Below are 12,523 nucleotides of genomic sequence, written 5' to 3'. Positions count from 1 at the left end.
GAATTATGTCTTATTTTTGTGATTGACTGCCTCCCGCCTCCTCCACCCCCACCCCCCCCCCCCTCCCCTGACATCCTCTCTCATCCAATAGGGATAAGGGTTTAATTTTCTTATGCGTAACACACGTCGGCCACTCGTGAATAAACAAGATGGATACATGTTGTGGGTCTCAAAAGGGACCAGCGAAGTGTTTTATTAAACAGCTGGTCAGATATTCATCATGTTGACGTTGACCACTTGTCTAATTCCACATTAGCGATTTATCATCACGAGCAGTGCATGCAGGTCCAGCTGATGTGCACTGTGCTGAATGACTCACTCGAGGAGATGTGAAAATGATTGCTTCTGCAGCTGCTTGCCTTCACATTATTGACTAAGTTACAAATCTGTCCGCTGTGACTGAGTTAGAGAACTAATAATGTTTTTATATAGCTGCGTTCACCCATGTGCTTTCAGACTGACCAAACACCACAGTGGCTGATCTCACTAATTAGTACAACTTCGTCCAGAGAATAATTAACAGCTGAAACCTCCTGCTGGAGTGTTTGATTAGAAAGCAAATCTGCACACTTTTGTCCTTTCGGTGGCTCATGATTGGAGAGCTCTCCGTAAGAGAGGGAATCAACAATGAATCACATCCGGCAGAAAATTGCTGCAGCAACGTTAATGGGCTGAGAGTTTGAAGCATGCTGCACCTCTGGTTCCACCCCCACCAGTGATGAAAACGTTTAGTGCAGCAACAGACCTCTGTGGTTACGTGTTGATTAGCGGTTTTGAGACTTTGGCATCTGTACAAGAATTTGAAATAAAGTTTTGTGGAATTGAACAATATTTGGCTGTACAGCGTGACTTTATGAGGACTGACCTACCATCAGATCAGTCGAGCGTTTTACCTCCCAAACAAATTCACAGCTGAACTGAATCATCCCTAAACTAAACCCTAAATATAAACACCACTTTACCATTTAAATACAGGTCCCCATTTTCAGTTACCATGTCTAAAATTCTTTTTATTTATATTTATAACTGCAGTCGTTCTTTGCACCTGAAGTTTGTCCATGTTAGACTTTCTTTATGTGCGTTAGCCCACAGCTCCCTCACTAAAGGCCCAACAACGATCTCCTATATCTCCTGACTCAGCCAAGTGGGAATGTAGATGCTATTGTATCTATATAGATATATTGCTGTCAGATACTATTTCCGACTTTATTTGAGCTTCATTACCTTTCACTGAACCTTAAAACACCATCAACATGTCGTGCTGTTTTGCTGTCGGCTCCACAGAAGCAGGAGAAATAGTGGCTGTAAAACGTTGTTATTGTCCCCGATGTACACAATTGTAAACAATAACTGTGCTGAAACAAACTGCAGTGCAGCCACGAGCTGCAGACACTAGCATACTTCTTTGAATTATGTTTGACAATTCTACAATGTATAGAAATAAAACCACATATGATCGCGGAGTTTTCATTGAATGCTTGAGTCGTAACACATATCAGTGCTTCTGTGTACCACATTAGGATGAATGGATGCGACTGGCAACGTTTGAACATGCACTTACAAAGAACAAGATCCAAACAACACGGCAGTGAAGCAGCTTCTACCGACTTCAAAGTCAACATTCAGTCAGCATCGATCGGCTGTAATGATGGTTGTGGTTACATTTGTACGCTCTCCCCTATAATAAGTATAAACTGGGTGTTATTACCGACTCTCTGTGTGTGTGTGAGACTTACTTGAAGCCAGGTGAGATGGTCGCACAGCTGCCTGACTTGAGCCAGATGCAATAAGGGTCCCGTGAAGACAGACAGCTTCTGCACAACAGAGACAGACAGACAGTTAGTGATGGTGGAGGGCAGCATGTGTGAAGAGCAGTAGCCGGGTGACGAGGCACAACACTGCCTCCTGCCTAACAACAGCCATCACATTCCTCAACTCTGCCTTAACACACGGTGGAGAAACAAGCTTCATGTGAAAATGTCCCATGAGACACAGATACGTCAAACAAACAGCCAAGAAAAAAAAAAACATTAAATTGAGGATGAAATTGCAGCATTTTCATTTTCATTAAGCACGCAAAAAAGTTGCACAAATAGTTCATCATCTACGAAGCATCTCTAATTGACAAAACAAAAGCGCCATTATTGTGAACTCTGAAATTGCAGCATAAATCTTGACATCCTAACGGTGACTCTTCATGCAGCTGCCATAATCTTGTTTTTATGCAAATACGCCGATTTGTTTAAAAAGTCGGCCGATACACAGAGATGTGTGTGGTGTTTAAATGCAGTATAGACTGCACGATAACATGGCAGGCGTTTCACAACGAGCACATCATAGTATCCACGGTGCTTTTATGTGTGAATAAAATACGCAACTAGCTGTTTGTTAACACTCAGTTGCAAACAACATCCCCCGTGACAGAGACGCTGCAATCACATTGGTTTTGATTAGAGTTAGGACTGTGGACTTACTGAATTAAAGGGAACAGAAACAGCTTGTTTTAGTATTTACTCCCACATAATTGGAAATGTTTCCCAACTGATCGTAATAGAAAAAAAACAGGCCTGCGTTTTGTGTTTACAAAAGCAAACCTTCAGAAAAAATTAAAGAGTTGCTTAAAACTTATCATATAATATCAATAGATTCTGGTCCTGGTATAAAGTGATCAACGCAACAGGAGGTCTTTTCAAGAGACAGTCGATTTATTCTGCCTTTTAGTCCAAACAAAACCAAACAAACAAAAAAGAAACTGAAATCTATGTGATTTTTTGCTTTGTACTCAAAGTACAAGAGAATGTCATTTTCACTATCTGAGCAATGCCCCCCCCCCCATCAAGACATCCAGTATAAAACAGGAATGAAAATGGGGGATCTGGGTGTAAAATGCATTAATTGAACATGAGTTCAAGCTGGAACAGATTAGGTCAAGTTGCTCTTAATGTATAACTTATCTATAATAACGTCTCCTTATATGTTGACTGGTGTTAAAACATCTGCCAATCATTTTGATAGTTTTCCAAATTGTGTTTTGACTTCTGGTTTTGCGTTGGTTTACATTTGGACAGTACCTTTAATGCAGGGCCACAGCAGGTCACTCAGGCCACCATTAGCAGTCATACTGACGAGCTGAATGACCTTATTCTGAGTGAAAAGCCAGCGTTGTTCCAGTCTCATGTTAGCAGTCAGCAGACGAGTCAATCACCAGCTCCTACTTAAAGTACTGCACGTCTGTTTTGTGATTTAGTTAATGACATGCTGGGCGGACTTTTATTTCCTGTATTTAAGGCAGTCAGTATTAACCACCATCAGCAGCAGTTAGTCACAATCCCAACACTATAAAACCCCAGCGGAACCACAACAGTCACTACTTTTCCTCCACTTTGAGAACCACACGTGTCAGTTTTGTTGATTAAACTCTTCCACTGATCTGCTGTCAGTCCTTCTGCTTCATGTTTGATTTAAGTCGGCGGTTTTTAATCCTGCACTCTGGAATGAGCTGCATGATCCGTCTGGTCTTTATCCTGCCACTGTATAATTGCAAAACAACACTGGGTGTCTGTGAATTAACGGGATTTTTTTTCCACTTCCTCTTTGCGGGTCGGTGGTATTCACCCAGCAGCGGCAACATAATGAGCATAAAGTACACAGCGACAAAAGACTGACAACAAACGACAGCAATGTTTACCTGCTGCCAATCGACAGTCACTTTAGAGATGTTTTTAGACTGTTGTGCTGAATAACGCCATCAGAGGTAAAAGTAAACAAACAAAAAAATGTCTGCAGATTGCTGGGGGTGCTGCTGGGTGCAGCGTCATGTCAACAAGGAACAAGTTTTAATGAGTTTTAATGAGGACTCCTGTGACCCCTTTTAAATATCTAAAATGATCTACAACTATTTAAACTGAGCGCGCAGGTGTTACACCACCTTCACCCTAAACATTACAGAGAAATCCCGCTGAGAGCACATCAGTGTGTCCCTCTTACAGAACAGAGAGAAACCAACATAGGAACTATTCCCTGTGCTGTGCCTGCAGCCGGGAACCGAGTATAAATGCATGCTTTTGTGCGTGTCCTCAAACTATTACGCACACACTGCACGTATGCAAGTACTCTTTTCAATAGTTTTTTTTATGGAAACAAGAAAAACAATAATAAGAACACCCACCAACACCCGATCTGGAGATGCCACAGAGATATGCAACCAACTCGGGCAAACTTACAGGGGTGCACAAAATGAAAGAACAAATCTGATTATAACAACACTTCCTCCAAAAAAGGAAAAACACATTGTTCGCCTGCATTTTCTAAAACCGCGGTTTTGCTTCAAGGTCTGATATTTTGTTGACCCTCCATCGATCTAGACACCCCGACTTCCTCCCCATGCGGCCTTCTACAACAACGTCAAAGTACTTCTGCCTTTCTTCCAACAGACAAGAGCTATGAATCACACGCCTTGTCAAACAGACGTTAGCGTACAGAGGTCACTTTAAGCATTTTAACAAACAATTGATGCTGTTGTGTTTCGTGGGAGGACAGTCTCTATAGTAATGCAGTGGATGCAGATTTAGTGATGCTCATAAAGTTCGTTTTTTTGTTGAGTCTGTCAACTCAACTGTGGCTTTGTGGCTCCTGAAACATCATGCAAGTCTTTACGTCTGTGTTGGGGAGGATTTTGTTGTGACGTGCATCCTGGTGAAGAAACATTTCCACCAATTGTTACACCAAAGTGTCGACAGAATCATTTATAGATGAGCTTTATCATCCCAAAGTGTAACTGATTGGCTGTGAGGGCACAGAAAACAATGTACACATTAAAAACTAATTCAAAAATTCAAGTCACACCTGACACACCCACACCTGGGCAACATCTGTAAAAGTCTGTAGTGTCGCTACACATTCTGTAACGCAGCAAGGTACAAGACACTTAGTGGGATATCTACCCAACAACAATAAAAACAAAGGCTTTTACAATCACTGCTGAGTTGAATCGATACTTCTAACAGTCGATTGAAAACTAAACACTGAGCTTCACTTAACTGGCTTTTACAGCTGAACTACTGTAGTAAATAGTGTTTGTGAGGTTTCCCCCACTGTATTTTGCTGGTATTTTCTGTATTGACACCTCAACATGCACAGGAAGTGGAAATTCTAAACTTCAGATTGAAATAGAAACTTTTCATCAGCGACAATAACTTTCTGCCCAAAAAAACCCTGAACTGTATATATTTTTTTCATACTTCTCTCACAGCTTCACAGACTGACAGAACACCTCTGGGTATCGAGATCCTAAAATGACTCTCGCCTCCGTGTGGCTGCCAATATGTCACATTGCATAGTGCAGCTTTAATGAATTATTCATACATTAGCCATAAGGTATATGTGCATTTCTCTGCCTCTCTTCTCCTCTCCATCAATGCCTTCCTCTACAGTTACACGACAGGAATGAACCTCCACACTAAAGCACTATGGGAAAAGAGGCCAGTCGTGTCCAGCTGTGGTGTCGATAAGAGACGTGAAGCGAAGTCATTTGTTCTTTGACGCTGTTCTCATATTTGCAGTTTATATACGACATGCGTTTGTGTGTGTCCCTCGTCACTCTTTAAAACTTCAGACGTCTCTTCCGCCCTCTTGCTCATATTCTGTCATGCTATGATGAACAGATAGGTGTGTATGTTCGCCTGCAGCCACAGAGTGTAAGGAACATCCATTAGCTGCTGAGAGGAGAAGGGATTTATCCAGCCACTGAGGCTGAGGCTCATAACTTCCAGCTGTCATTTAGCCCAACATCCTGGGAATAACTGGAGATGGTTTAATATGACTGCTGGTGAACTAAAACTAAACACAAAGAAGCTAACCAAGAAATGCAGTGTGTCACACACTGATGCAAGGCGCCCTGAGCCACAGCCGCTCCTCAATAAGCACACAAGGCATAAAATAAATATATATATATATATTTTTTTTTATCTATCAGCAGTCAATAAGTTGAAACTGTTCATATAAAACAGGAAGTATCCACTGGAGTTGAAAATCCTTGGATGCAACAGACTTTCAGGGTTTGGGGCCTCTTTTGCCCTTTTATTATATTTTTTTATTAAAACTCCCATTTCACACAGCTTCTAGCCGCTGCTGAAAAAAGGAGCATTTTCTGAAACCTAATATTGGCAGCAGGGCCTGGAGTGAAAAAAGAAACCTGACGATGCAGACTACAGTGAGGGAGAACGAGAGAGAGAAAAAGCAGAGGCGGAGAGAAAATGGAGGCAGAAAACAGAGAGAAGGGGTAAATCTCATCTGGAGGGAGACAGATTCATTGGTGTGGTAAAGGAGGATATGGCGGCTGAAACCTGACCTCCTGGCCAGTGCTGATGAGGCTTATGAGGCCCCTAATCCCAGGATGAGGTGTGCTGTAGCTCTAGTCTCTAAAAGGGATCTGGGGATGCAGCCGGCCCATAAGCTTAAGTAAGACGGGCCCTATCCGTTTTCTCCCATTCCTTCTTTTCCTCTTCTCTCTCCTCCAGCTTCAGGAAAAACATGGCGGCCACCATCGCTGGCTCCCGGCCAATCAGCTGGATCCAATTTATGGCTAAACGATGTGGAGAGCTTCTCCAGGCCTTTGCAATGAGGGGTTAGCATGCTATGGGGGTATATGTATTCCCCGGTGGAGCTGAGGAGAAATCCTTCCTCTGGGTCGAGAAAAGGGGGGAGATGCACGGGGCCAGCATTCCTCACAGCCCCAAAAATAGATCCCGACGCTGGGGAGCAAGTACATTAAGTGGGGCTAAAACAACGCCTGACAAAACAAAAGGCTGCAGACAAAGAGCGACGCTTGAAGGCTCTGCTGTGCTCAGCTCCTAAACTTGTTCTAAAAGCAACGTCAGCCTCTTGACAGCATCACGTTCAAGCTTCTTGTTGTACCGTTTACAGAGTTAACACCAGACAGCGATCTACGGCAAATGTGTTTATGGGGCGATAAGTTGAGGATTATACTCGACAGAAGTGTTTTATCACTCCAACTAATGATTCTTTTCATTATCGGGTCGACTCTCTATTTTTGATTATTTATTTGGTCTAAAAAAATGTCAAACAATAGAGAAAAATGGCCAAAGAGACAAATTCAAATGTGTGTTTTATCTGACCAACAGTCTAAATCCCAAAAGGGTTGAATTCACAAACGTGTTTGCATTAAGTAACTGGGTCGGCTCTCTGCAGAAACCTGATTCTTACATTTTATAAATGAAGAAACCCGGTTCCCCAAATCAGGATAGGGGATCAGAGAGACCTGATTTCCCAGCTATTCCTGCCATGCATATGTGTAACCGGGTTTCTAATCGTCTTTTGACATGTACGCATGTGCAGTAAAGACTTCGAATGGAAAGTATGAAATGCACACAGTGGTGCGAGTGTCGAAGCTGAAGTCCAACAATAACAATAAGTCGCTTTCTGCCATTCAACATTTGACCATTTGCAAACTTCAGACATGTTTGCTGTCAGGAAAGTTCAGGCTCAAATCAGGAAATAAGTAAACAATGGTTTCAAAGTAAGAAATCTGATTACCTGCTGCAGGTATACGCACATATCACTACAGTGCGTGTGAATGTGTTCTCTGCTCTCCTGTGTAACCTGATTTCTCTGAGTAACCTTGCTTCTTTTGTGCATGTAAAAATACTGAATAACAGAAAGCCAACAAAAAAAACAGCTAATTCTTTCAGAAAAAGGAACCAGCTAATTTGGGGCATTTACTATTTGACATATTCAAGAATATTCCACTGCTAACCAACTCTGTTAATTCCAAAGCTTTCCAGTTAACATGCTTCTTGCAGCTGTATAAGAACGTGGCATCATGCACACATGAACATGAAGCTCAGCTTATAGAAATGTCCAGCCTCGCCTCTCACCACAGCATTTCTTACGTGGCAGCCACACCATACTTCCCCGCTGCTCAGTTTAATCTTACTCTCACTTACCTGCCAACACCACAAAGTACCGCGAGTGCTTTTTGGGGAAAGTGGGCCCAACCAACTCCATGAACCAGGCAGATAATAGCATAACATCTGCTATTTGGTAAAGGCTTTTGTCCAAAAGCCTTTACCAGCATCATGAGTGGACACATTTCTTAAATTGGTAGTTGCAGAGGAAATTGATCCTACTCTACTTGAGTTACCTGGCAGTGTTAGTGCCATTTCTTCCCAGTACACGAAAAGGAAACCCTAAATTCACGCAGTATTTCTGGGCTGCAGCAGTGTGGTCTCAGTCGTCAGGCTGGTTTTGAGATTTTTTTCCCAAATGTGAAACCTTTGCTTATTTTGTACAAGCCCCACGCAGCTAAATCGACATGAACACATGAATTTTACATGTGACAAGATATGTGCACTTTCAGTGCCATTGTGGTCTTGAATCTGATCCATTTTTACAGGTTTTGACGGGGTTGAATCTTATTTTTCGCTCTGACTCGACTGGACCAGGGCAATCTCCTGGAAATGGAATCAATCTTTTTTTTTTTATGAATATAATTGTTTAATCTGTAAATTGTCAGAAAATAGAGAATATCTTCCATTTCAAGTTCTCAAAGCCTTGGAACGGACGTTCATCAGGGACCGGGTTGCAGTGGCAGCAAGCTATGTAAGGTAACAGACGTCCTCCAGCTCCTCCTGGGGGATCCTAAGATGTAATATGTCGTGAACCCAAGATACTTGGGTGTTCAGTTAAAGTAAAACTTTGCTCTACAGCTGACTCACTTCTTGCAGGTGCTGTATTCAGAGCAGCGGCTCAGCGGCACACGGATCACACAGCTAGAGAACGCCACGAACAACGCATGATGATCCCGATCCAACTCCAGACCCAGCACCTTCCTGTCCTCCCCCTGTACGTTGCATCTAGGAACACAGAAAAACACCAACCGTCAAGATCAGACATTTTCGATTTTGTTTCATTTTCAAATCTGCAGACGACTGGCATGGTCTGAAAATTATACAGAAAGTCGGCTGTGAATCAAACTCCATGCAGATCGACTTCACAAGCTGTGCAGTCAGAAAACAAAAGAGACACAGAAAAAAAAAAGCACCCCCTCTAGCTGTTCAGGGTAATGCAAAGTGTTACAATAGACCAAAGAGTGGGTGGGCAGGACAGATCAAGGCAGAACACAGAGAGGAAGAGAGAAAGCCAGAGAGGGGAGAAAGAAAAGATCAGAGAGAAAGTGAAAGAAAAACACCAAGTAAAGGACAAAGAGAGAAAAGAAACTGACAGAAAAACAAGACGAAAAACAATTGAGGAAAAAAAACACGGAGACAAACAGAACCAACACACACAAAAATATCAACATGTAAATAAAAAATAAAAAAAAAGACAGATTGTCTGACTTGTTAGGGTTGTAGACGTCGATGTCCTCCAGGAGATGGGTGCTGAAGGAAGCGTTGGCTCCCTCGGTGCTGGCCAGGATCTTCAGCACATGGCCGTTGTCTGAGCCCAGAAAAACCACCGTGTAGTTCTTATACGGCCCCGCGGACGTGTCCACCGCTATCTGGGTCAACTTGAATCTGCATACAAAAAAAAAAATCCTAATTATACATATTATGAATGCAACTACGTTAAATGTATGGATATATTACTTAAAGTAACCCATCTATAGTGAAGATCTTCTAAATTGAAGCCGTCACTTCACTTCAAACTGACAGAAATTAGAGGGGGCCGACAGTGCTGGTTAGCATCTTAACGTTCTGTTTTGTCAAAGTCGATTTCCCATGGTAAACAAAACAAACAGTGGGCGAATACTGAGCTCATTGTATAAAGCATCAGTGTGCAATCAATCACTTCATCTACCAACCCACCGCTCCCCTCCTCCATCGCCTACATCCTTTAATCCATTCATCCTATTAATTCATCTCCCCATCTATCCATCCATCCACCCACACCGACTCAATCGATCCATCCTTCTTATTGTTCAGCACCAACTAACTTTCCTCAGCACACCGCAGTCTCTTTTTGAGTCCCAGTTTTCTCATTTTTGTTTGTATTTATGTAGGAGGTCCAGAAAACCTGCTTCTTTATTTGGAGCACCACCCTGCTTCATATTCATCCAGCTCCACACAGCCACACCTGGGAGCTGCCCAGTATCTCCACCGTCGTCTCCTGCTGGCTGCACTGGAGCAGCTGAGGATTAAGAGTCGTGCTGAAGGGCACCTTGAGTCCAGCGGTTGTTGACTGAGGGATAAGCTTTACCCATTCATTTTATCTGCCAGCGTCCCCCCCCCCCCACCCCGGCCCTGGGATTTGAACAAACAAACTTCGTCTAATAAACCCAGTAATTGTTTTGGCATCACTTCCCTTCTAGATGCTTCTATAAAAGGACACCAGCGGCGGCAACTGCGCCCTCACCTCTCCCTCAGGCCCTCCCACATGGTGTCGGGGACGCTGGTGTGTTTACCCACATGGACTTGACTGGCACGTCCCGGCAATGACTCTGTAGTATTGCGTGATGCGCTTCTGGTTAGTTTTCATTTATCTAGCTCCTCTCTGGGGAGAGGCGAGGCAGATGTGATGTTCTTGGCGCCAGATGCGAAGCGGCGCATGTTTCCCCAGTGTGGAGCCGCTGCAGTGTGTGGCTGGCTGTCAGCCTGGCTCTGCTTCAGGAGGCATGGAGGAGGCCCCCGTACGCTGTCTCTGCGTGTGCGTGTCTGTCTCAAGGGCTGAATCTGTGATGCGTATCTGCTGTGTGTACATCCATGTCTGAGGCCTGAAACACTTGTGACACTCCCCCCCCATCATCATCTGATGTCAGTGGATGCTCAAATGTCACCACACACACACACACACACACACACAAGCCAACCAGTGACTTCCTCGCTTCGATGCGAGCTGCAGGTCCGGTCAGTGCTCGAGGAAGAGCCCCCCCTCCCCGTGCGGCTCGTGTTTGATGTGGGCTGAGATCGACCGCTGAACAAATCCGATGGGTTTTAATGAGGGACACGGTTGTGTGTTCCACCTGAGCTCACTCATCGATACCAATCAAAGCACCGAGTGTGGAAACACTGCCGGTAGCATTATGTTGCTATTGAAAATAGAAAATAATACCTGCATGCTAACCATTACAGACACAACCCTGGCTCTGAGCAGCAACACTGGTTGTGTTTCTCATTTGATTCAATGAAGATGTTCTCAAAGGAGCCAACTGAACATCTGAACAACAACTCTGCATGTATTTTTATGATATTTGGCGTACAAGGTGGAACACGGTTTATTAGTTTACATCAGTAACATCTGGAAAAACAAACAGATGTCTGGTTATGAATTACCACGAGGTGTTAAAGTTATTATTAAGATGATTAGCAGAAATTTGACAAAATGAATCTTCATTTTGATAATCTATTAATCGTAAACACCAACAAACATTAATTGGTCATCGATCATCGTAAACTAAATATCTTGAAGACTTCAAACCGCAACTGTTCTGAGGTTTTAGAGACCAAATGATTAAGCTGTTAATCAGAAAAAGAATTGCTCATTGGCCTTCATTTGTGTGGATGCTGGGAGGAGCTGGCATCCTCTTGGTGGACTCCTCCCTTGCTGGTAATAAAATGAGTACATGAGACCTACGATGTAACGTTTTTCTGTCAATAAGACGAAGCAGAGCGTTTTAATCCGTCCTTTCGGTAAACAAATCCCATACCTGCTGGTGGTACGGGTGAAGTAGGGTCTGTCGTTGACCGAGGGGACGGACTCGTCCATCAGCGGGTACGACTTGATGAAAGTCAGGGTGTCGTCAGGGAAGGTGGTGGACGACTTGTAGGCAGCCGCTGAGCCTTCACCGGCGCAGCATCCCGGCCTGTGCAACAGCCGCAAAGAGAGAGAAAAAAAAAAACACATCAGCAGTGAATTCAGCTCCACGAGCACAGATGTAAAAACACTGGCAGCTGTTTGTTTTTGGGGACGAGCAGGAGGAAGAAACAGGTGTCTTGTGTGACTGCTTGTTTTTTTTGTTCAGACATGTCTGTGCAGAACAATAACAGCAGCAGCTGCAAAGAACTCCATTGTCAGAGGCAGAAAAACATGTTCTTGGAAAGTGACAGTGTGCTATTTAAAGATGTGTCTCTTACCTTGGTTTTGGGACCTGCTCCTCTGGAACAGGTGTCCACGCTGACTCACTGTTCCTCTGCTCTTTGAATTTGCCACGGAAGGCCTTCTCTATGTCGTCCATGTAGAAAGCACAGACAGCTGAGCCGGTGATGCTGTTGAAGGGGCCAAAAAGGAAGACGGCATTACACCGAGATGAAGACCGAGAGAGACGAAGGTCTGGAATCCAGCACCTTGCCCAAGTCTGGCAAAAACCTCTTCTTTTTATGCAGGAGAATTCAGCACAAACTGACGGGTTACATATATGACTTGTTTGTCCTGCCCGTATTTGCTTACTGTTTACCTTAAATGTTTTCATTCTTTTAAAAGCACTTTGTAACCTCGTCTGAAAAGCAACCCAAAGCCTCTCATTCAGCGGCTGACATGGAAAGCAGTGATAGTGACTACAGTTCCTCCG

The 12,523-nt window shown here is 43.6% G+C and overlaps 1 protein-coding gene across 1 annotated transcript in view; it reads right to left on the bottom strand.

Annotated features, from left to right (window-relative positions):
• The window catches only part of sema6cb (semaphorin 6Cb), a 54,689-nt gene that overhangs the window by 25,092 nt on the left and 17,074 nt on the right, over positions 1 to 12,523 (bottom strand). Inside the window, exons 10-14 of the mRNA XM_070911332.1 lie at positions 12,090 to 12,221; positions 11,663 to 11,818; positions 9,357 to 9,533; positions 8,736 to 8,873; positions 1,737 to 1,814 (exon numbers count right to left, since the gene is read on the bottom strand). Of these exons, the coding sequence (XP_070767433.1) occupies positions 1,737 to 1,814; positions 8,736 to 8,873; positions 9,357 to 9,533; positions 11,663 to 11,818; positions 12,090 to 12,221 (681 nt within the window). The remainder of the gene's footprint in view (positions 1 to 1,736; positions 1,815 to 8,735; positions 8,874 to 9,356; positions 9,534 to 11,662; positions 11,819 to 12,089; positions 12,222 to 12,523) is intronic.

This window comes from Enoplosus armatus, chromosome 9, assembly GCF_043641665.1.
Source record: "Enoplosus armatus isolate fEnoArm2 chromosome 9, fEnoArm2.hap1, whole genome shotgun sequence".
In the NCBI taxonomy this organism is placed as follows: domain Eukaryota; kingdom Metazoa; phylum Chordata; class Actinopteri; order Centrarchiformes; family Enoplosidae; genus Enoplosus; species Enoplosus armatus.
Note: the sequence above shows the minus strand (reverse complement) of the source record. Positions and strands in the feature narration are given on the sequence as shown.